Source organism: Coregonus lavaretus (assembly GCF_964263955.1).
Source record: "Coregonus lavaretus genome assembly, chromosome: 5".
Lineage (NCBI taxonomy): Eukaryota > Metazoa > Chordata > Actinopteri > Salmoniformes > Salmonidae > Coregonus > Coregonus lavaretus.
In genome coordinates, this window is record NC_139992.1 from 74,495,790 (window position 1) to 74,520,827 (window position 25,038).

The 25,038-nt window shown below is 42.5% G+C and overlaps 2 protein-coding genes across 15 annotated transcripts in view; one reads left to right on the forward strand and one right to left on the reverse strand.

Moving 5' to 3' along the window:
- Positions 1 to 25,038, forward strand: part of LOC311129928 (peripheral plasma membrane protein CASK) — a 172,709-nt gene that overhangs the window by 116,885 nt on the left and 30,786 nt on the right. For 5 of the 14 annotated variants that reach the window (XM_084162481.1, XM_084162488.1, XM_084162491.1 and 2 more), the window contains exons 6-13: positions 9,103 to 9,205; positions 15,142 to 15,320; positions 15,454 to 15,576; positions 16,473 to 16,556; positions 16,677 to 16,776; positions 17,843 to 17,964; positions 21,957 to 22,034; positions 24,952 to 24,999. In XM_084162481.1, the coding sequence (XP_084018607.1) occupies positions 9,103 to 9,205; positions 15,142 to 15,320; positions 15,454 to 15,576; positions 16,473 to 16,556; positions 16,677 to 16,776; positions 17,843 to 17,964; positions 21,957 to 22,034; positions 24,952 to 24,999 (837 nt within the window). The remainder of the gene's footprint in view (positions 1 to 9,102; positions 9,206 to 15,141; positions 15,321 to 15,453; positions 15,577 to 16,472; positions 16,557 to 16,676; positions 16,777 to 17,842; positions 17,965 to 21,956; positions 22,035 to 24,951; positions 25,000 to 25,038) is intronic. The other 9 variants (XM_084162487.1, XM_084162486.1, XM_084162482.1 and 6 more) reach the window with 3 other exon arrangements.
- Positions 2,356 to 5,305, reverse strand: LOC311129929 (putative G-protein coupled receptor 34; the record flags this gene model as incomplete). The annotated part of the gene is made up of 2 exons (XM_084162495.1): positions 2,356 to 4,577; positions 4,713 to 5,305. The coding sequence occupies 2 exons, from the start codon at positions 5,303 to 5,305 to the stop codon at positions 4,010 to 4,012; spliced, it is 1,161 nt and encodes a 386-aa protein (XP_084018621.1). The 3' UTR covers positions 2,356 to 4,009.

Below are 25,038 nucleotides of genomic sequence, written 5' to 3' on the forward strand. Positions count from 1 at the left end.
AGATCACACAGAAATATCAGCATCAAAAGTATCATAGCTTGGAAAATATTGATGGCAGGATTATTTTGTCACTGGCCTGCACAAAATACCCATACTTTCAAATTAATAAACAATGAAAAGCTGAAATGTCTTGAGTCAATAAGTATTCAACCCCTTTGTTATGGCAAGCCTAAATAAGTTCAGCAGTAAAAATGTGCTTAACAAGTCACATAATAAATTGCATGAACTCACTCTGTGTGCAATAATAGTGTTTAACGTGATTTTTGAATGACTACCTCATCTCTGTAACCCACACATAGAATTATCTGGAAGGCCCCTCAGTCAAACAGGGAATTTCAAACACAGATTCAACCACAAAGACCAGGGAGGTTTTCCAGTGCCTCGCAAAGAAGCGCACCTATTGGTAGATGGGTAAAAATAAAAAAAGACACAGAATATCCCTTTGAGCATGGTGAAGTTATTAATTACACGGCAGGGATTTAAAACAGAGTTTAATGGCTGTGATAGGTGAAAACTGAGGATGGATCAACAACATTGTAGTTACTCCACAATAGTAACCTAATTGACAGAGTGAAAAAAAGGAAGCCTGTACAAAATATTCCAAAACATGCATCCTGTTTACAGTTTGCAACAGAGCACTAAAGTAATAATGCAAAAAATGTGGCGAAGCAGTTCACTTTTTGTCCTGAATACAAAGTGTTATGTTTGGGGCAAATCCAATACAACACATTACTGAGTACCACTCTCCATATTTTCAAGCATAGTGGTGGCTGCATCATGTTATGGGTATGCTTGTAATCGTTAAGGACTGGGGAGTTTTTCAGGATAAAAAAATATACAGAATGGAGCTAAGCACAGGCAAAATCCTAGAGGAAAACCTGGTTCAGTTTGCTTTCCACCAGACACTGGGAGATTAATTCACCTTTCAGCAGGACAATAACTTAAAACATAAGGCCAAATCTACACTGGAGTTGTTTACCAAAACGACAGTGAATGTTTCTGAGTGGCCGAGTTACAGTTTTGACTTAAATCTACCAGAACATTTATGGCAAGACCTAGAAATGGTTGTCTAGCAATGATCAACAACCAATTTGACAGAGCTTGAAGAGTTTTGAAAATAATAGTGGGCAAATGTTGCACAATCCAGGTGTGGAAAGCTCTTAGAGAACAACCCAGAAAGAATCACAGCTGTATTCTCTGCCCAAGGTGCTTTTACAAAGTATGACTCAGGGATGTTATCTGGAAGATCTGGATGTGAATACTTATGTAAATTAGATATTTCTGTATTTAATTTTCAATACATTTGCAAAAATGTATAAAAACACATTTTCACTTTGTCATTATGGGATGGGGTATTGTGTGTAGATGGGTGAGAAAACAAATCAATTTAATCAATTTTGAATTCAGGCTGTAACACAACCAAATGTTGAATAAATCGAGGGGTATGAATACTTTCTGAAGGCATTGTAGAAATCTTACCTGTGTGGATGATTGCTGGTTCCACTGAGCCTATGAACAGATAGATATATTGAAATATGTTGTGTATTATCTGTTGTTAGATCCATCTTTAACTAGCATCAGACATAAATGAAGTGTTTCTGGATGCTTATCTAATTTCTTGTTACTACCTCCCACGTTCTCATCTAACTCAGACTCCCAGCCCACAGTCTCTCTCTCTCTCTCTCTCTCTCTCTCTCTCCATCTCTATCTCTCTCTCTCTCTCTGTCTCTGTGTCTCTCTCTCTTTGTCTCTCTCTCTCTCTCTCTCTCTCTCTCTCTCTCTCTCTCTCTCTCTCTCTCTCTCTCTGTATTTCATGCATCCTGTGTTACTGTGGGCAAAGAACACATACTGTGTTACTTTGAATCATGCTCCAAATGATCTCACTCTTATCTTGGTGCCATGGTTACCATCTTTGCTAATTCCAGTGCTACACACTCCACTTTAAAGTATAATAAAATGTGTCAAGTGGAGGGTGCTCTGTAGTGGCCCATACAGAAGCTGTTGTACTCTTCCCTGTCCATGCTAGACCTGCCTGAGCTTGGGATTTTGCTATTCAGCACTTTGGGCTAGACTAGAGTGTCTACTTGTTGTAGTCTATCATTTGCATTTTCAGATGTAACAAGTCTTTATGAATGCATTCATATGAGTATTTATGACAAATCAATGCTTTGGTTTTTACTGAGGGCCAACCAAGGCCTAATGTTGCAATATGAACAGTATACCAGTAGTATAAAAACAATGCCCTTTTCATTACATTGTTCAATTTATTCATTTTTTCATGTTAATTATTCAATATAGTTTCCAACCTTTTAATGTCTCAAAATGTCTCTATTACAGGCAATATATGAAACATTGAAACAGGCAAAAAGCAGTTACAAAACCACTCAACAACCATTCAGTAGCCTATTCACAATGAATGGTAATAATTAATCTAATGTTTTGTCATCACAGTCCCACGCTTTCTTTTAGCATAGCGTGCCTTCATGGCTTTTATAAGTGAGATTGGGTATTGTCTTTCTTTTGTTTTCCACCAGCATGTCATGACCGAATGATTCAATTTCCTCATTTATAAAAGTCCCAGTATACTCTCAGTAATATCACTGTGGTGTCTGTATGGTCCTCAATGTCTGTGCAGTCCTTTTAGCATGACATATCCCCTGCAAAAACTGTCAGCGCGCTGGAGAAGTTCCAACAAACTTAATGCACCATAGTGAACGTCTGTCAGAAGCTCTGCTCGGGCCGTCCCAGCGGTTGTCTTTTATAAACGGCTATACACAGACAAGTTATATTTGCATGATTTAGCATAATTAATGAATCATTACCGTTTTGTTTCATTCAATGTGACCGACCAAAACCGGTTCATAACATGTGACAGACCAATACCTCACGAGGCTTCTTCTGTCCAAGCTGAGACCTTGAAATTGAGATATCTTTCGTTTTCAAAACAAGGTCTGGGCATACTCCCAAATTGCAGCTACTGATAGAGGATTTGTTCAGTCAGTCACTTGCATGAACACAGAAATTGGTTTATAGAAAAGCACAAACATTGAACAGAAATTGGTAGATAGGTGAAAACTGAGGATGGATCAACAACATTGTAGTTACTCCACAATAGTAACCTAATTGACAGAGTGGAAAAAAAGGAAGTCTGTACAAAATATTCCAAAACATGCATCCTGTTTACAGTTTGCAACAGAGCACTAAAGTAATAATGCAAAAAATGTGGCAAAGCAGTTCACTTTTTGTCCTGAATACAAAGTGTTATGTTTGGGGCAAATCCAATACAACACATTACTGAGTACCACTCTCCATATTTTCAAGCATAGTGGTGGCTGCATCATGTTATGGGTATGCTTGTAATCGTTAAGGACTGGGGAGTTTTTCAGGATAAAAAAATATACAGAATGGAGCTAAGCACAGGCAAAATCCTAGAGGAAAACCTGGTTCAGTTTGCTTTCCACCAGACACTGGGAGATTAATTCACCTTTCAGCAGGACAATAACTTAAAACACAAGAGCAAATCTACACTGGAGTTGTTTACCAAAGCGCGCTGGAGAGGTTCCAACAAACTTAATGCACCATAGTGAACGTCTGTCAGAAGCTCTGCTCGGGCCGGCCCAGCGGTTGTCTTTTATAAACGGCTATACACAGACAAGTTATATTTGCATGATTTAGCATAATTAATGAATCATTGAAATTGGTAGATAGAAAAGCACCAACATAAAAATGTCAACCACACCCCAATTCCATGGAGTCGTGTTGATGCTCTCCAGGACTGTGGCTCTTCAAATTGTTCTTGGCACGAAATGGCTTATGCTGGCTAGTCCTGATACCTGACGGAGGGTGGACTTTGCTGCTATTTTGTGGCCCAACACGGTTGGCACAGAAGTGGCCACCATCCTTGCTTCTTTCACTCATATCTTCCACTCCCCACATCCAAACCTTAACCATTAGGGAGTAAAAAGCAAAACTGACCTCAGATCAGTGTCTAGTGACAACTTCATCTTATTTATATCTGAAGGAGGGAGGGCTGGACAGTTATATTTGTTCTTAGATTACTGAGTAAACTAACGGTTGGCTGCTCCCCAAGGCTTCTCCCACAATCCACACTGGATCCACTCCCACTGCCACCTGAGTCCCTCTGTTGGAACATGTTATTGACCAATCGGAGTGTCTCTTTCCTCACAGACGCCGACAACTGGAAGTACATCACGGGGTCCAGGCAACTGTTGAGGGCAGAGAGTAGCAACACCACTTCGTTGGCTTGGTCTACCATGCCCGTCCAGGAGCAGGAAGTTTTGCTGATCTGGGAGACTACGTAGAACACCCGGACCATGTGATAGGGGACGAAGCAGATGGTAAACAGGAAGAGGACGAAGAAGGACTTCCTGGCGATACGGTTGTAGTGGGTCGCGTTGGGGAGGTCCGGTTTCTCTCTCGACATCCTCAGCAGCTTGAGTGCGATTTTCCCATAAGACACCACGAGGCAGACGAACACGAACCAAAACATGGCAACCAGGAAGAGGTTGAAATAGGCCTTCCCCTTCACACGCTTTCTCTGTTTATACTGGAAACACCTGGGGGATTGGGAGAAAATAAAGTTACTATTAGTATAATTGTTCAAAATGTTGGACCCTACTCAAATAAAGCATATCAACAAAGTTCTCCTCAACAGATGTTTAAATTTTTTTAAATTCAAAAATAAAACCCACTTGTTCGACTCCTCGTTGCCCTCGGAGAGGAGGATCATGGGTATGACTGAGGCGAGGGCCAGGATCCAGATGGTCCCACAGACGGCGGAACTCCATCTGGTGTCCTGGAGGCGATACTGCTCCCCAGCGCCACGTTGGATCTTCAGATAGCGATCCACACTGATCAACCCTAATAAGGTGATACTGATGTACATGTTCATATAAAATAGGTTTCCCACGACCTTACAGAGTGTGGGGCCCATATCCCAGTGGTTCCCTTTACTGTGGTAGAGCACTCTGAATGGGAGACAGGCGACCAGTAGCAGGTCGGCTAACGCTACGTTGATGAGGAACACTCGGATAGAGTTCTTCTTGGAGTGGACGTACAGAAAGACCCAGAGAGCCAGTATGTTGCCGGCCAGGCCCAAGACGAAGAGGACAGAGTAGAGGACTGCTAGAGGGATCTGGAGGGAGCTGTCATCAAGTTGACAGTGTTCCCTGGGGTCAGAGGTTATTGCGGTCAAGAAGTTCTTGAAGGTAGTCTCTGTGGCGACGAGTGAGTGGGAGGACTTGGGAAAGGGAAAAGCTGTGACGTTGGCGGGGAAGTTGGCCATCATAGCATCGGTTTCCCTCTTCAATCCTTAGTCCTGCATAGAGGAGAAAGTAAATAAAAATAACATTTCATCCAGAAACTTTGTCTACTTCCTTAAATCAACCAGAAGTCAGCCTGACTGGGTTTTTTGGCTACTTGGGTGGGAGAAATGGAAGCGGTTGTATTTTGTTGTAACTCGATAGATTTGTGATTTAAGTGAATGTGTTTCTTCCAGAATGTTCTCTTGGGAAAGTTATTTGCTCTCATTAGTTCTGGTCTGTTTTGATGGCAGGATGCCAAGCTAGATGATTTGGGTCCGGATCAGCACCTAATCCACTAATAATTATACATTACTTAGGTCCTGTACACACACTGGCCAGCTGATTGACCACCTGACAGACAACTACAGACTACACCACCTGACCTACAGTATAGAGGAACATGGGGGGAATAACAGATTTTCCTTTACTTCTCAAATTAACTCAACAATGCTTTTCCCCGTTGCAAAATACTCAGAGACAACCAGTTAAATCTTCAAATGGTTGGAAAATATTGCGGGTGGTATTTTGTAATTCCATCACTCTGGGCTATATCCAGTATAAGGAAATAATTTGCTCTTTGCACTGTGGGAATATCATTTTGAATTTACATAATCAACGGGTTTGGTTTGAAACAAGAATAGCAACACAAGAATTCACAACACAATCACAGCACATAAAAGTGATTTTGCCTTACCCTTAAAATCTGGAAACAGCTTTTCATTGAAAACACACAGTACTCACCCTGTGAATTATGACCATTTGAGAAGTTGTTTCTCTTCCCTCTTTGTGAATGTGCTTGTGTTGCATTAGATAATTAAACTCTCATTCTCTCTTTCATTATTTTTCTCTCTCAGATTTGTAGTTCTGTTTTTAGCATAAATGTTATTTTCTTACTCCAGTCTGTTTTGCTCCAGCTTTTCTCCCTGTTTTTTAGAGAGTTGGAGCTGCCCTAAATAGATGTAGATGTAGGTTCTAGTTCTCTAGGTACTCTATCTGCCTTTCTAAGACTTCAACTATTCTCTGGAAAACTGTGACTAACAGGTCGTTAAACGCCTCAGGATCCCCAGAATCTCTCTCCTCTCGTCCTCTCTCACTTTATCTCTCTCTATTTCCTCTGCTTTCCCTTCAACTGCGATCTGGTCTCAAAAGCTGTGAGAAAACTGACAGCTTTAAACCACAGAGACCGAGAGACAGGGCAGATTGGATACACTCACACACACTTTTGCTCGCACACACACACACTTCCACACACACACACTTCCGCAGGGCCCAGCCCAATGCTGATTACACATGCTAGAGCAACCGCCAGGATCACAGAGCATAGACCGCCTATGTATACAATACACTGTCCACAATATACACTGATTATATAGCAAACGGAAAAACTAGTAATAGATGGAGACAAAAGTAACTTCAAAGTGTGTTCAAAATGAGACGAGCTTTTGTTGTCTTTAAAAGAGAAAAATACAAGAGTCTGTGGTGGTGGTGGTGGCGTCGTGAACAACTCTTGTTAACAGATTTACATATGTATGTGTGAGCATTGGAGCAAGTCTTCAAACAGCTGGCAGTGCAAACCGAACTGTCTTTGATGTGTAGGTTTCTGCAATGATGTTTTCATGGCTGTAGCCCTACCCAGACCATAGTAAGTTAGACACACACACATTCACTATATATCAAAAGTATGTGGACACCCCTTCAAATTAGTGGATTCGGCTATTTCAGCCACACCTGTTGCTGACAGGTGTATAAAATCGAGTGCACAGCCATGCGATCTCCATAGACAAACATTGGCAGTAGAATGACCTTACTGAAGAGCTCAGTGACTTTCAACGTGGCACCGTTATAGGATGCCACCTTTACAACAAGTCAGTTTGTCAAATTTCTGTCATGTTCGAGCTGCCCCGTTCAACTGTAAGTGCTTCATGAAATGGGTTTCCATGGCTGAGCAGCCGCACACAAGCCTAAGATCACCATGCGCAATGCCAAGCGTCGGCTGGAGTGGTGTAAAGCTCGCCGCCATTGGAGCAGTGGAAACGCGTTCTCTGGAGTGATGAATCACGCTTCACCATCTGACAGTCCGACAGACGAATCTGGGTTTGGCGGATGCCAGGAGAACGCTACCTGCCCAAATGCATTGTGCCAACTGTAAAGTTTGGTGGAGGAGGAATAATGGTCTGGGGCTTGGTTTGGGCCTTAGTTCCAATGAAGGGAAATCTTAACACTACAGCATACAATGACATTCTAGACGATTCTGTGCTTCCAACTTTGAGGCAGCAGTTTGGGGAAGGCCCTTTCCTGTTTCAGCATGACAATGCCCCCGTGCACAAAGCGAAGTCCATACAGAAATGTTTTTTTCGAGATCGGTGTGGAAGAACTTGACTGCACAGACCCCTGACCTCAACCCCATCGAACACCTTTGGGATGAATTGGAACACCGACTGCGAGCCAGGCCTAATCGCCCAACATCAGTGCCCGACCTCACTAATGCTCTTGTGGCTGAATGGAAGCAAGTCCCCTCAGCAATGTTCCAACATCTAGTGGAAAGCCTTCCCAGAAGAGTGGAGGCTGTTATAGCAGCAAAGGGGGGACCAACTCTATATTAATGCCCATGATTTTGGAATGAGATGTTCGACGGGCAGGTGTCCACATACTTTTGGTCATGTAGTGTACCTACTCAAACAAGTTAGTTAGGTAGACAAACACATGCCACAGAATGGCACAGGAGTCAGTAGTCTGTCAGACACAGGGTGGAGGGATAATGGATTTACCAGGGTGTTTTGCAGTGTTTATGATTATGTTGTCGTTTTAATATGGCTCATATTAAAAGTGCCTGTTTTATTGGAAGTAAAATGTTAACCCTACAGATACACTTGCAGATTCCGCTTACAGCTTGACAAGAGCTGACGAAATTCTTAGCAAGTCCTATACCTAGACAGCTTCACATTCGCTCACACCTTTTTCTTTGCTTTCCGATTTACGATATTATGTCTGACTTTCCTCTGTAGTGGGGTACTTCTGGGTTTTAGGGTGGTGTGAGGGTTGATGGTTTTGTGGGTTGGGTGTGTCTTGTATTTAGATTATATTTTATTGGTGGGTGTCCTTTAATGGTTTAAAATAGAACATAAAGTTAAGCGTCAGGACTAAAGTTAAGCGTAAATGTGCACAATTACTTTATTTTATTTAAGTTATTATATTTGACCAAGGCCTCTTTTTCAAGCGAACCTTGCATGAACACAATGTATCAAATCTACAACATGCAAGCATACAACGTAATACAAACTTACCATACTACAAGCAATTTAAGAACAAACACATTCTTCAACAATGAGGTCCTTCATTAACAACTTGAACTGCCCTAGCGGCACCAGAGCATCAAGGTGCAGAGAGCCCTGCATATTATTCTATATACGGGGAACAAAGAAAATAAGATGATTTCCCTAATTCTGTAGTGGTCAACGGGACCTCTAGAGTTAACCATCCCTGTGATCAGGTCTGGTGGCTCGTATGTCTGTAATTTAACAATGAAGTAAAGAATGGCGGAAGTTTGCACAGGAGGGCTTTATAAACAACAAGAGAGCAGCGAGGGCCAGCCTACTTTCTGATACAGAATGCAGTGATGTGTACTGAACCTATTGCCCGTAATAAAGCGTAGTGCACTATGATAAGCCATTGGATGCAGTTTCAATATTATAGTAGCTATTTAATCAAAAATGAAATATATGTTCTCTCTCTCTCCCTTGCACACTCTCCTTTCTTTCTCTCCCTCTCTGTCCTCCAGCCCCACTGTGTCCTCCTGGCGTCTAAAGAGAACAGTGCTCCAGTGAAGCTGGGAGGATTCGGTGTGGCCATCCAACTGGGAGAGTCTGGACTGGTGGCTGGAGGTACGCAACACATTGCATGCTGGGAATGTCCCTGCGCATCACTCAGATGTTTGCAGATCTGAATTGGGACTGGCTGTCAGGTTCCGTCCAATATCCACACTAGCATACCACATGGAATGAAGCAGAATGTACTGGCCATGCATTCTAAATGGTATGCTACTGTGGATATTGGAAAAGAGGCTATATATCGAGTTTATGTTCCAATATCCACACTAGTATACCATTTAGAATGCATGACCAGTACATTGCTTCATGCAATGTGGTATGCTAGTGTGGATATTGGAGAGTGGCCTCTCTTCTCACTTTGCTCTCTCACACAAGAAGGATACAACTTTTATCAACGTAATCTGTACTTGTAACTAGTACTTGCAATGAGCTTGTTTCTGCTATTTGTAAATTCAAATAGAGTTAATTAATAATACAACCAAATAATTGGGAAAGATTGTCACCATTTAATTGGACAGACTTAGATTTTTGGGGTCAACTATCCCCTTAAAGCGCAACTGAAGGCAATAAACAATTTACAGTGGCTTGCGAAAGTATTCACCCCCCTTGGCATTTTTCCTATTTTGTTGCCTTACAACCTGGAAATAAAATTGATTTTGGGGGGTTTGTATCATTTGATTTACACAACATGCCTACCTCTTTTAAGATGTTAAATATTTTTTTTGTGAAACAAACAAGAAATAAGACAAAAAACAGAAAACTTGAGCGTGCATAACTATTCAACCCCCCCCCCAAAGTCAATACTTTGTAGAGCCACCTTTTGCAGCAATTACAGCTGCAAGTCTCTTGGGGTATGTCTCTATAAGCTTGGCACATCTAGCCACTGGGGTTTTTGCCCATTCTTCAAGGCAAAACTGCTCCAGCTCCTTCAAGTTGGATGGGTTCCGCTGGTGTACAGCAATCTTTAAGTCATACCACAGATTCTCAATTGGATTGAGGTCTGGGCTTTGACTAGGCCATTCCAAGACATTGAAATGTTTCCCCTTAAACCACTCGAGTGTTGCTATAGCAGTATGCTTAGGGTCAATTTTAGTCTCATCTGACCAGAGTACCTTCTTCCATATGTTTGGAGAGTCTCCCGAATTCCTTTTGGCAAACACCAAACGTGTTTGCTTATTTTTTTCTTTAAGCAATGGCTTTTTTCTGGCCACTCTTCCATAAAGCCCAGCTCTGTGGAGTGTACGGCTTAAAGTGGTCCTATGGACAGGTACTCCAATCTCTGCTGTGGAGCTTTGCAGCTCCTTCAGGGTTATCTTTGGTCTCTTTGTTGCCTCTCTGATTAATGCCCTCCTTGCCTGGTCCGTGAGTTTTGGTGGGCGGCCCTCTCTTGGCAGGTTTGTTGTGGTGCCATATAATAATGGATTCAATGATGCTCCGTGGGATGTTCAAAGTTTCAGATATTTTTTTATAACCCAACCCTGATCTGTACTTCTCCACAACTTTGTCCCTGACCTGTTTGGAGAGCTCCTTGGTCTTCATGGTGCCGCTTGCTTGGTGGTGCCCCTTGCTTAGTGGTGTTGCAGACTCTGGGGCCTTTCAGAACAGGTGTATATATACTGAGATCATGTGACAGATCATGTGTCACTTAGATTGCACACAGGTGGACTTTATTTAACTAATTATGTGACTTCTGAAGGTAATTGGTTGCACCAGATCTTATTTAGGGGCTTCATAGCAAAGGGGATGAATACATATGCACCCACCACTTTTCCGTTATTGATTTTGTAGAATTCTTTGAAGCAAGTTATTTTTTTCATTTCACTTCACCAATTTGGACAATTTTGTGTATGTCCATTACATGAAATCCAAATAGAAATCCATTTAAATTACAGGTTGTAATGCAACAAAATAGGAAAAATGCCAAGGGGGATGAATACTTTTGCAAGGCACTGTATCTTAAAGATAACAGCCTATGTGGCACCGGTATTAGTCAGAAATATTTATTGTAGTGACTACAGTGTAAAATAGGATAATTTTGTTAATTAAGTCAGTTTCGTCCAAAACTGTGTTTTGTGAGTTCGTCATGACTTGAAGGTTGGGTTTTGATTTCGACAATGCTAACTTGCCCACTAACGTAGGATACACAGCTGCGGTTGTTGCGTTTTATCCAATCCTACCGCAGAACACAAAGACAGTGAGACAGACCTGCCCATCAACGCAACATAAAGCAACAGGTCACACATTTATTTACATGAGAAATACTGCACCAAATGTCTTAGCTAGATAGAAAATTGCGCGACTAAAACCTCCTTGGCAAAAAAGTTAATTAATTACAGATTTCTTAAATTAAATTAATTCTGACAATTTTGAGGAAGTAATACTGGCTTTGTTCCTATGGTGTCTCATGGGGGACAAACATCCGTAACTGCCACATCGAACCACACCCCAAGACTTCAATCAAATGTGTCTTAATGAGCAACAGAGAAACACATGCGTAATCAGTGTGTTCAGTCGCTCTAAGGGTAATGCCACATGTAGGGTACCAGATGTATTAATGAATTGTTAGGTTAACATTACATTTGAATGAGTGTTTTTCACAGCAGACAAGATAAACCAACACACTATGCTCCCCAGTTCTATCCATTCACACTGAATCAGGGAGGAATAGATATGTATCTCCATCCCTGATGCATTGTAATGCATTACTCATATTGACACATCAACTATCAGCTTTCTTCACACATTGGTTTGACCCAATGTTAAAATGTCCTCTTACTAACAATGACTGTAGTTGCATGAGAGCTGACACGTGTGTTTTAACAGGAAGTTGAAACTACACACCTGTGTACGTGGCCTGACCTTAGAATACGAATTAGACCTGACTATGTCTGGTCAACGCCTCGTGTTCGCGCACACACACACCTAAATTGCCAAATACTCCAGCCACCCAAGACATGGACTGTTCACCATGTTCCCGTCCGGCAGGCAGTACCGGGGTATCAAGGCTCAGACCAACAGACTCCTAAACAGCTTCTATCCCCTGGCCATAAGACTGTTAAATGGCTAATAACTACTGCTCTCCCTCTCCCACAGACTATCCACACTGACTCTATGCCCATCCACAGGTCTCTACCCACTCAGACACACACCTTCACTGTCACTCTTACTCACACGCACACACACCTACTCACATACACCCACTCACTCAAACACTCATTACTGACGCCACACACTTACACCACATGCACACAACCCCTCACACCTACGCTGCTGCTAAAATTATTATTGATTACATGTATTACTACCATTACGCTGCTGTTAATTGATTATTGATTGCTATTACAATTGTACCTATATATTTATCCTGCTACTGGTCACTATTATTCCTGTTTACATGTATATATTAGTATCTACTGTACAGTGAGGGAAAAAGTATTTGATCCCCTGCTGATTTTGTACGTTTTCCCACTGACAAAGACATGATCAGTCTGTAATTTTAATGGTAGGTTTATTTGAACAGTGAGAGACAGAATAACAACAAAAAAATCCAGAAAAACGCATGTCAAAATTTTTATAAATTGATTTGCATTTTAATGAGGGTAATAAGTATTTGACCCCTCTGCAAAAACATGACTTAGTACTTGGTGGCAAAACCCTTGTTGGCAATCACAGAGGTCAGACGTTTCTTGTAGTTGGCCACCAGGTTTGCACACATCTCAGGAGGGATTTTGTTCCACTCCTCTTTGCAGATCTTCTCCAAGTCATTAAGGTTTCGAGGCTGACGTTTGGCAACTTGAACCTTCAGCTCCCTCCACAGATTTTCTATGGGATTAAGATCTGGAGACTGGCTAGGCCACTCCAGGACCTTAATGTGCTTCTTCTTGAGCCACTCCTTTGTTGCCTTGGCCGTGTGTTTTGGGTCATTGTCATGCTGGAAAACCCATACACGACCCATTTTCAATGCCCTGGCTGAGGGAAGGAGGTTCTCACCCAAGATTTGGCCCCGTCCATCATCCCTTTGATGCGGTGAAGTTGTCCTGTCCCCTTAGCAGAAAAACACCCCCAAAGCATAATGTTTCCACCTCCATGTTTGACGGTGGGGATGATGTTCTTGGGGTCATAGGCAGCATTCCACCACCTCCAAACACAGCGAGTTGATGTCAAAGAGCTCGATTTTGGTCTCATCTGACCACAACACTTTCACCCAGTTCTCCTCTGAATCATTCAGATGTTCATTGGCAAACTTCAGACTGCCCTGTATATGTGCTTTCATGAGCAGGGGGACCTTGTGGGCGCTGCAGGATTTCAGTCCTTCACGGCGTAGTGTGTTACCAATTGTTTTCTTGGTGACTATGGTCCCAGCTGCCTTGAGATCACTGACAAGATCCTCCCGTGTAGTTCTGGGCTGATTCCTCACCGTTCTCATGATCATTGCAACTCCACGAGGTGAGATCTTGCATGGAGCCCCAGGCCGAGGGAGATTGACAGTTCTTTTGTGTTTCTTCCATTTAGCGAATAATCGCACCAACTGTTGTCACCTTCTCACCAAGCTGCTTGGCGATGGTCTTGTAGCCCATTCCAGCCTTGTGTAGGTCTACAATCTTGTCCCTGACATCCTTGGAGAGCTCTTTGGTCTTGGCCATGGTGGAGAGTTTGGAATCTGATTGATTGCTTTTGTGGACAGGTGTCTTTTATACAGGTAACAAGCTGAGATTAGGAGCACTCCCTTTAAGAGTGTGCTCCTAATCTCAGCTCGTTACCTGTATAAAAGACACCTTGGAGCCAGAAATCTTTCTGATTGAGAGGGGGTCAAATACTTATTTCCCTCATTAAAATGCAAATCAATTTATTTATTTTTTTACATGCGTTTTTCTGGATTTTTTTGTTGTTATTCTGTCTCTCACTGTTCAAAGAAACCTACCATTAAAATTATAGACTGATAATTTCTTTGTCAGTGGGCAAACGTACAAAATCAGCAGGGGATCAAATACTTTTTTCCCTCACTGTATATACCTCGAATACTCCAGTATCCTTGCACACTGTACATTTGGTACTGGCACTCCTTTGTATGTAGCTTACACTCTCCATTTGTTTTTCTTCCTTTCTTATTTCTTATCTCATTTTTTATTTTATTTTTTTGGGGGGGGGGGTTGCAAGTTAAGCATTTCACTGTACTTGTGCATGTGACAAATATAACTTTAAACTTGAAAACACACACACAAACACACACTGTCAGATGCGTAGTAGAGAGTTGTAGTAGATTAGATTTTTGATCTGAGTTGAATATGAAAATAAATGATGTTCCGGTTTCTTGGGTAGTTTGTGGCTTCTGAAACCAGAAGAAATAACACTTCTTCTTTTATATTCATTAGAAGTGACATTCTGTTCAGAAAAAACAAGTGAAAGTGATATTCTGTGTGTGTGTGTGCGCGTTAGTGTGTCCACACTTGCAACTTACTTGACTTAAAGGGGAACTGCACCCGCTGATTTGGCCTCGTTTTTTGGCTTGCTCCTCAAGAAATGCTGGCGGCCATGACAGAAGCCAAATGTGAATTGGCTTGGGGGTGTGGTTTGATTGTTGTGGCTTATCTGTCTGGTGTAATGTTCTGACATTCCAGCATCCAATTCTCACTCTTGACTTGAGCTGTAGAATACTTTTTCTCCCCTGGGCTTTGAGTTGAGTTTGGGCCAGGGGATTCATGGGCACCCTTCTAGGATAGTCTATTCGGCTCAGGTTTTGGAGAGGTGGTGTTTCCATAATTTTGCTTTCTGAAATAATTTTTTGAACAACTGAATGGGTGATTAGCCTAGGCTAGGGTTGCAAAGGGAATGTATATTACTGGAAACTTTCGAACTACCAGATTTGTTGGTAACTTTCAAGGATTTGATGTAATCTATCACAAGACGTGTACTTCATATTGTCACAGGTGTGAAAAAATGAGAAATGTGTATGACTGAATGTGTGTCTACCCTTTGTCTCTTCCCTACAGGTCGTGTAGGAACACCCCACTTCATGGCCCCAGAGGTGGTGAAGAGGGAGCCTTATGGTAAGCCAGTAGACGTGTGGGGCTGTGGAGTCATCCTGTTCATCCTGCTGTCTGGCTGCCTGCCCTTCTACGGCACCAAGGAACGCCTGTTTGAAGCCATCTGCAGAGGCAAATACAAGGTAGTAGTTGATTTACAAAACTCCACCACACAATGATGTGTACAATAATAACTCCACTCTGTGCCTATGGTATTAGTAGCCTTATCCCACCTGAAAATGTGTGTGTGCTTTTCTCTCTCTCCGTGTGTGTCTCCAGTTAAACCCCAGGCAATGGGGTCATATCTCAGAGAGCGCTAAGGACCTGGTGAGACGGATGCTCATGCTGGATCCTGCAGAGAGAATCACTGTCTACGAGGCACTCAACCACCCCTGGCTCAAGGTACACACACACACAGTCTGCCTTAACCCCTACTGGATCACAGCATACTGTAAATGATGGTGCATTGTGTGAACATTTTGTGTGTGTGGGGGGGAGGGGCTGTATTTCGAATGGTACTGTAATTCCATCCCACAGAATACAGTACCGTATCGTATGTTTGCAGTGCCAAAAATATTTTGTCCACAAATGGGTGCATGGTATTGTTGTTTCTGGCTCATTGACATATTTTGAGGTGTGCCTTGAGAGAGGCTATATTTGATGCACACGTTCGTGAAAGTGCTGTAGAAATCTAACTGCTATGTGGTAGTAGTGCCCCATCACAAATCTATAGGGGACAGTTAGTGGCAGTTAGTCTTAAACCTTTAATGGTTGAACATTTTGCCATGTCCTTTTGGTCTATTTTGCCCTGTAGTTGCTGTCAGTTTGGAAGCCTTTGTTAAGGCCTCTAGAAGTGGAAGTTATATAAAACAACAAATATTGATATGCTGTAATGTATTAACCTAGCAGCCAACCTGCTTGCACCAATCCCATTGTAATTACAGTATAATACTGTGAAATATAAACCCCAATACCGTCAATGAATTTCATCCATCCATTCATTAATTTATTCATTACAGTTAAGATAGCATTTACTTTTTTACAGTGTAATACAGTAAATTCTATGGTATTGTACTGTATGCCATTACACAGTCATTGCTTTGATACTGTATTTAGATTACAGTAGGTTTACTGTAATATTAAATACAGTCACTTATGCCAATGAGCTGCCTGTAAGTTACTGTCAAATTCACTGCAACACCTTTACAGTGTACAAACACACACATATACACACACAAACAGCGTCTTCTTGGGCTACTGAAAGGCTAGTAAAGTGAGATTGTGTATGCGTTGATCAGGAGAGAGACCGTTATGCCTATAAGATCCACCTGCTAGAGACAGTGGAACAGCTGAGGAAGTTCAACGCCAGGAGAAAGCTCAAGGTAAGCCCCCCAAATTCTACTTTCCTTTTCTAGTTGGAATGACAATAGGAGTGTTATTGTTTTGAAACGTTTGGTGCTGACATGGAAGATAGTTTGTCTAACTGTCTGTGTCTGTCTCAGGGAGCCGTACTGGCAGCAGTTTCCAGCCACAAGTTTAACTCCTTCTACGGAGATCCACCAGAGGAAATGCCTGACTTCTGTGAAGACCCCACATCCTCGGGTAGGAGGAACACACACATACAAACACATACACGTTTGCACACACACACACATGCATACACACACACGTTTGCATGCACACGCACACACACACACACATTATAGAAGCTCCCTGACATTCTGACACAACCTCAGGTAGGAATCACACACAAACACATCAATATGTGTCAATATTTACCACTCTGGGTTCCTGTTCCCCGGGCGCCGATGACGTGGATGTCGATTAAGGCAGCCCCCCGCACCTCTCTGATTCAGAGGGGTTGGGTTAAATGCAGAAGACACATTTCAGTTGAATGCATTCAGTTGTACAACTGACTAGGTATCCCCCTTTCCCTTTGTCCTATGTGTTTCTGTCTTTTTCAAGTATCTTCTTTAGTGCTCTAACTCTTACACAGGCTTCTCAAACTTCAGTCCTGGAGAGCTACTGTACTGGGCTTGCAGGCTTTTGTTCCAGCCCAACACTGTAAATCATGGTCTCTACTGAAGACATACACACATAGTTTATCATTTCAATCAGGTGTTACTGCATGAGTGGAGTGTCTAACCTCTGACACAGTACTGCTTTTATTTTTGTTGGACTAACAAGTCAATTCAGCACCTCTGAAATCTTTGGATGGTCTGTACTGTTTTCAGAGAATGTTTCAGCCACGATTCTAGTTATTCTTTACCATTCCTGTGTCCATGTAGTCCCTATATGAGAATGATAACTTAGTCAATTTGTCTAAACTTAAACTCTGTGTTTGTGTTAATGCTGCCCTCCTGATAGGACTACTAGCAGCAGAAAGTAGGTATCCCTCCTCTAGGTATATACTGCTCTGTGTGTGTGTTCTGTATCTGTCTGTGTTGTCCCTAGTTCTCTAGCACTCAACTCTTACACACCTAGATCCTGCTTGTGTGTGCTTTGTGATTGTCCATTTTGTTTTATCTTGCATTATTTGTCCCTTTTGCCATTTCCTGTTCAATGTATTCTCTTGTATTGTTCTGTTGCGTTGCCTACATAACTGACTGACTGATTATGGATTGTCTGGTTTGACATGTGCGTTTGCGTGCATTGTGTGTGTGTACAGGGGCTGTCTCTCAGGTGCTGGACAGTCTCGAGGAGATCCATGCGTTGACCGACTGCAGTGAGAAAGATATGGACTTCCTTCACAGTGTCTTCCAAGACGAGCATCTACACACACTACTAGACGTGAGTAGACAAACACACACACAAACACACAAGTATACGCATGACACTAGATTTGAGTGGACTACATACACACACATCTACACACACAGAATGAGACAAACACATAGGCAGACATACTGCTAGTCAGGCCACTAAAATGTAAGTCAGACAGATAGTGTTGTTTCTGTCATTAGATGACGCTATCTGCACCATGTTAGCTGTGACAATGAGTCATCTTTATCCTCCTCTCTCTGACTGACTGAGTGACTAACTCATATCTATATGGCGGAGGGGAGTTTAGCTGTAGGTCAGACACTCCGAAACTCCAATATGCTAACTCCATTTTGTCTGTAGGTCCTAGCTGACTACATTAACGGCTCATTTCCTTTAGCTAGCTATCTAGCCCCTGCCTGTAGACACATTCCCTTGTTGACATGAAAACAAGTGGATATAGGTGGGAGAAAGATTGTGCAACCATATTGTCATGTTGTACTTACAGAATGGAAGTGGTAGATGGATATTTTATTATCCTTTTCCCCTGCCCCCCCCCCCTCGCTATTTATCTCACTCTTTCTCTCTCCCTCTCTCTTTCTCTGTCCCTCTCTCTTGCCAGTGTTTTCTGTGTTTTGTCTGTCACCCGGAACTCATAGCAGCCAGCCAAACACCAAACCTCTCTGCTCCAGAGGGCATCAGCAGTTCACTGCCAAAACACACACACACCCACTCACATACTCATACACACACCCTGCAGAGGGAAACTATGCTGCGCTCATGATTTCATGCCACATTAGGAGAGCGGCTGTCTGGCTGTGTGTGTGTGTGTGTGCGCGCGCGCGTGCCATGTATGTGACTGAAGGCTATCTGGCTAGGGGAAACCAGGTTTTACTAAAGGGCTTAGAGTTCACTTGAGGCCTGTTGACTCTAAAAAACTCTTATCTTAATCCTGTAGGGGTCTTCGTAACACTTGAATCACACCCTTCATCACAAAGTATAGCAGTTTATGCAGCTTCTGGCAACTGACTTGACACAGTCATAACACAAACCGTTATCTAGGTTGGTTGGCTAACGATAACTCTGTTGACCCTGTGCCGTGGGATGGTTTGTTTGCTTGTTTATTAATTACTTATCTATAGAAGGCTGAGTTAGTTGATCTGTGTTAGTGTGTGTGCGCGCATTCATGTGTTTTATGAACTTATAAGGCCTACAATATCTGAAGTTGAGGGGGGGGTTGGGAAAGGGAGTTACCAAATAGAGTGTTAGAAAAGGGTTAGTGGAAAAGGGAGGAAGGGGGAGGATGAGGGAGTTGGGGAGGAAGCTGTTGCTTACAGACCCTGCCCCAGTTGCCAGGGGCTGAATGGGTGCAAGAAGAAAAGAGGAGAAAGAGAGGAAGACTTGTCTCCAACTCTCTCTCCCTGGGAAGGCCTTTCACTTGGAACCTGTTGCTGAAGATTCCCATTAGAGAGAGAGAGAGAGAGAGAGCGAGAGAGAGATCACACTCCTGCACTGAAAATTGAGAGAAAGAGGAGACCCAGACTCCTTCACTGAAAAGAGAGAGAGACTCCCACAATCCAGCTCTGAAAAGCGACAGAAACAAGGAGAGCGAGAAAGACCCAGACTCTGGGTGCTATTGTCAGGCCTTAGCCCCTTTCACTGCTGTGTGACTCCAGGCTCCAGACTCCTGCAGTAGGGTATCTGTGAGTACATCTGTAGGGCTGACGTTACCATCCTCTCTACTCGCACACAGAGAGGCTCAGGGAAACTACAGACCCACTGGAAACGGAATGGACTAACAGTAGCCTAGTCTAGATGCTAAGCTAGCTTAGTGCTTGTTGTGCGTATTCTCTTCTGGGTTAGGGTGTTTGGCTACTGCTTGGGATCTGGTTGGTGAGTCGGTCTTGTTGTTTCAGTGTGTGTGTGAGCGTGTGCACACATTTGTGTGTGTATCCTTTTAGGGAGAACATTGTTGACTAACTTCAGACAACTGTTTGACAGTTAGGCAAATTAGTGATATGTTACATGACTATATTTTAAGAGATGTGTATATACACTTTTTTCTGAATATGTTTGGTTTTGATAAGCAATCTGTAAGATCTTTGATAATGGTAGCACGTAGCCGCATTAGTAGTTTGAAGTAAGTGCCAAGTGTAAAGTTCATACAGTATGTCCTACAGTAAGAATACTTAGAGGCAGTTTTATAAGACAGTTTTTGTCATCACATCTGAACATAGCGAGCAGATCTGAAAATAGCATTTCCTGTTAGCTGCCAAGACTTCACACATATACACCTACTCAAACATAAGCAGTGTGTGTGTGTGTGACTGTGTGTGTGTCTGTATGTGTCTTCATGTGTGGGTGCGTGTGTATGGTTCCCATGACCCTGCAGATGGCTATATCGGTCTGTTAATACTGGAGTTGTAAAAGCCCAGTGCACTACTTTTGTGGAATTGTTTAATTTTCTAATATTATTATTAATATTATTATTATTAAATATATTCTTTGTATTACTTCCGATTTTTCAGGGGGTGCTGCAGCACCCTCAGCACCCCTACTTCCCGCGGTTATGCCCCATGTCATGACAAAAATACTCCTGAATGCATCATTTGTTGAATTTTAGATTCTCCCAGACTGTCCAGCTTTTATTTTTGGTTATTGTTAGTTCTCAAAGATGATCTTATTAAAAAATATATATAGGTCCATTATCCTTTCTACATCATTTATATCTTGGTTTTAGTTGTTTAAGTTTACACTGAAAATATTTTTCCATCCTTGTACTGTTCGGACATAGGCGGCCCGAAAAAACACTTATGCGGCCCGCCCAAGACTTTTCTATGCAGAAAAAACTAGACCCTAGTTCTCATGTCAGCCTTACACAGTAGGAGCAGACAGAGAGAGACAGAGCCTCTGAACTTTCCCAGGAACAGCAGGTGTCTAGTGCTCAGCCTCCCCATGCACTCCCCCACACGTATACATACATACACACACACACAAATAGCACACAGACATCTGTCCAAACATGGTTGACTCTATCTCCCACTGCCGACCCAGGCACCACAGACATCTCAAACATTCAGAATGCTCTCTTCCTTTTCCCATCAAATACTGAGGAATGACACACACAGCAGACTTCGCATGATAATACTGTCTGAATATCACTGTGTTAGTGTTCATACAAATAAGTTCACAGAAGGATAGCCACAGAATGTACATTTCTAGAAAAACGGGACCGTTCCCAGCTGTAGTTTAGACTTCTATGTGAGAAATACACATTAACTAAATGTTAGCTGCTTCACTGTTAACTGTTTTCATACCATGTTTGTGATTCTTGCCTAAACCCATGGCTGAGACCTGTGGTACTTGTGATTAGTACTATTTGTCTGCCTTGTCTCTCTGGGCAGGAGCTATGGGGAAATGCCTCTTTTGAAAGAGCTGTGTGTGCGCGCGCACGTGTACATGTACGTGCTGTCTTATGATGTCCGCTGCTCTCCTTTGATGTCCAGAAAAGTATTACATTATTCAACACACATTCCTATGAAGATCATGAGTTACATTTTTCTATCATGTTATTTTATGGCTGACTTTTCAACTGAGCTCTCTTCTTCTCCTCTCAGTAGTGTGAACATTGAACCAGACTTTTCTTTGTGTCTTACACACAACTGCTCTGCTTGTCTTGGTTGGTTAGTGGAGACTACTCACTGTGTGGAGACACTGATTCATACGCACACACACAACCTCAACAGATGATCTTGTATAGTCAGCTGGTTCATTGCAAACAGAACCAGTGTTGCTCCTCTTTCAGTCTGCATCATGAACTATATATTTTCCCTACATTGTAAATCTTATTTAATGTTTAAATGAAAGCAAGCAATTGTCCGCATTGATGAGAGCCTGGCACTAAAGACAACAGGTAATTCTGAGTACAGAGAGAGAGAGAACAAAATGTATAATTCACCCATTGAAATGATTCACCATGAGCCATTTATTGTCGATCAATGTTGTGTGTCGTGTTGTTTCAGCTTTACGACAAGATCAACACCAAGTCCTCCCCCCAGATCAGAAACCCCTCTAGCGATGCTGTGCAGAGAGCCAAAGAGGTGAGCAGACACACACACATACTGATATAATGTTGTGTGCTTATCACCATGCTTGTGTAGGCCTATATGATATTATTGATGATGATTGATCACATGATCAACTCTATAGATCACACGCTGCTTCCTATGCCTCTGCCTTGATCACACACTCTTCTTTACCAACAAGGCTCTAGTTATTAACACATCTCTCATCACCCTCATTCTACTATTCATTATGTTCACATCTCAAATAACACCCTATTTCCCATGTAGTGCACTACTTTTGACCACAGCCTTATGTGGCTCTGGTCAGAAGTAGTCAAAAGTAGTGCCCTATATGGGGAATAGGGTGTAATTTCAGACACATCCTATCTAACTATTCACTGCTGTTATCTACTTCCTAAGCGTTCTTTGGGTATCTGCTGCTTGTTTAACATTGGTTCAATCTGGCCTGGGGTCAGTGTTTGAATGAAACCGATGAAGAAGGTATTGACTAGAAGGGTATGACTCTAATCTTGAATCAGATTGTAGGGGTCAGATGGGTTTATAAACTGGGCCTATAGTAGGTTGGCCAACATGGCTTATTTGTTAAGAAGATTGAAGGAACAAGAGGTACTCATTCTGGGAAGTCATTTAATCCAGACAGTTTGAAACTACTAAACTGTCAAAGAGTGAAGCCCTGTGTTTCATTCCAAAAGGTTTCCCCCTGAAAGAGAAGTGGACAAGGGCAGTCAGTGGGGACAACTGTTTTGGAATGGAATACAATACCCCCTAATGACAAAGCATAAGTATTCAGACCCTTTACTCAGTACTTTGTTGAAGCACCTTTGGCAGCGATTAGAGTCTTGGGTATGAGGTTACAATCTTGGCACACCTGTATTTGGGGAGTTTCTCCCATTCTTCTCTACAGATCCTCTCAAGCTCTGTCAGGTTGGATGGGGAGTGTTGCTGCACACCTATTTTCAGGTCTCTCCAGAGATGTTCGATCGGGTTCAAGTCTGGGCTCTGGCTAGGCCACTCAAGGACATTCAGAGACTTGTCCCGAAGCCACTCCTGCGTTGTCTTGGCTGTGTGCTTAAGGTCGTTGTCCTGTTGGAATGTGAACCTTTGCCCCAGTCTGAGGTCCTGAGCGCTCTTGAGCAGGTTTTCATCAATGATCTCTCTGTACTTTGCTTCGTTCATCTTTCCCTCGATCCTGCCACCACCATGCTTCACCATAGGGATGGTGCCAGGTTTCCTCCAGACGTGACGCTTGGCATTCAGGCCTCGCTGACCAAAGCCCTTCTCCCCCAATTGCTCAGTTTGGCCGGGCGGCCAGCTCTAGGAAGAGTCTTGTTGGTTCCAAACTTCTTCCATTTAAGAATGATGGAGGCCACTGTGTTCTTGGGGACCTTCAATGCTGCAGACATTTTTTGGTATCCTTCCCCAGATCTATGCCTCGACACAATCCTGTCTCGGAGCTCTACGGATAATTCCGTCAACCTCATGTCTTGGTTTTTGCTCTGACATGCACTCTCAACTGTGGGACCTTATATAGCCAGGTGTGTGCCTTTCCAAATCATGTCCAATCAATTGAATTTACCACAGGTGGACTCCAATCAAGTTGTAGAAACATCTCAAGGATGATCAATGGAAACAGGATGCACCTGAGCTCAATTTCGAGTATCATAGCAAAGGTTCTGAATACTTATGTAAATAAGATATTTCTGTTTTTTAAAAACCTGTTTTTGCTTTGTCATTATGGGGTATTGTGTGTAGATCAATGAGGAAAATGGTTTATTTAATCCATTTTAGAATAAGGCTGTAACGTAACAAAATTTGGAAAAGGTAAAGGGGTCTGAATACTTTCCAAATGCTCTGTATGTAGTATTTTCCACAAACTTAAAGGACCTATTACGTTTTTTTTGTTCTCCACACCCATTGTTGGTGAAGCTATTCCACAGTCTGTTTGTCCATTTTATAGACAGTATTAAAATAATAACGAGCTTAGAGTGCTTGTTTATTTACACTTTCTCAGTAGGTCCTGTGTGTGTGTGTGTGTGTGTGTGTGTGTGTGTGGACTTTGACAAACAAGCACACGTGTTGTAAGTGTGAAATGTTTGTATTGAGCTCTTTGTATGTGGAGGGCAATTAAAATGTATGTCTGACTAAGAAGAAGAGCGAGTGGGTGGAAAAACTAAAACACAGCTGTATTAATACTGGAAAAGCCATTTAGAGCAGTGTTGGGACTCTTTATGTGGGTTTGGTGTCTAAAGGACTTGATTAATGAACCAACTAGAGTTGACCCAGTCTAGTCCTAGAGGGGGCTAAGTCATGGCCTGCTTATAGTTGTGTCTGGGTCATAGTTTTCCCTTTTAACCTAGTCTAGTTGGATTAGGTTGTATGGAGGTAGACTGAACAGGTGTTGTGTGTGTGTCTGAATGCGTGCAAGAGCCTTTATGTATGTGTAATGTTTCTCTAGTTACCATACTTCCTCTAGTAGTGTTATTTTCTCTCTGCTAAAATCCTTACTTTTTTTCTGAGGTCTGATCTTAGTGTCTTTCTAGTCAATATTAGACACATTGATCCAGTATTTCACCATAGAACCAAATGTAAATTCTTATTTTTCCCACCATTGACTTAAAGGGACTTCTGCTGAAATACTCTGCTTGGCTTCCTGCTACTGATCCTCACTGGCGACACTGAAATGCTTTAAAATGATACCACACTGGCACAGATTTGATCGTCGTCTCTGTGACTGTACAAAGCCTATAGACACTAACCTTTCACCCCCCGACGCCGTCATCTTTTACCTTTATCAAACTTTACCCCCCCCCGACCCTCCTGAAATCCCCTGATCTTTGACCCAATGACTCCTGACTCCTCCTATGAGGACCAACGACATCATCAGAGGTCACATGTGTAACTGTCCTCCCTGTGTCCTCCTCCTGGTCTAAAGAGCTCCACCCAAGACGACGCAAGTGCCGCTTTGAAACACCTGGAATATGTAAGCCTCCAGACGTCTTTCACAACCCAACAAACACAC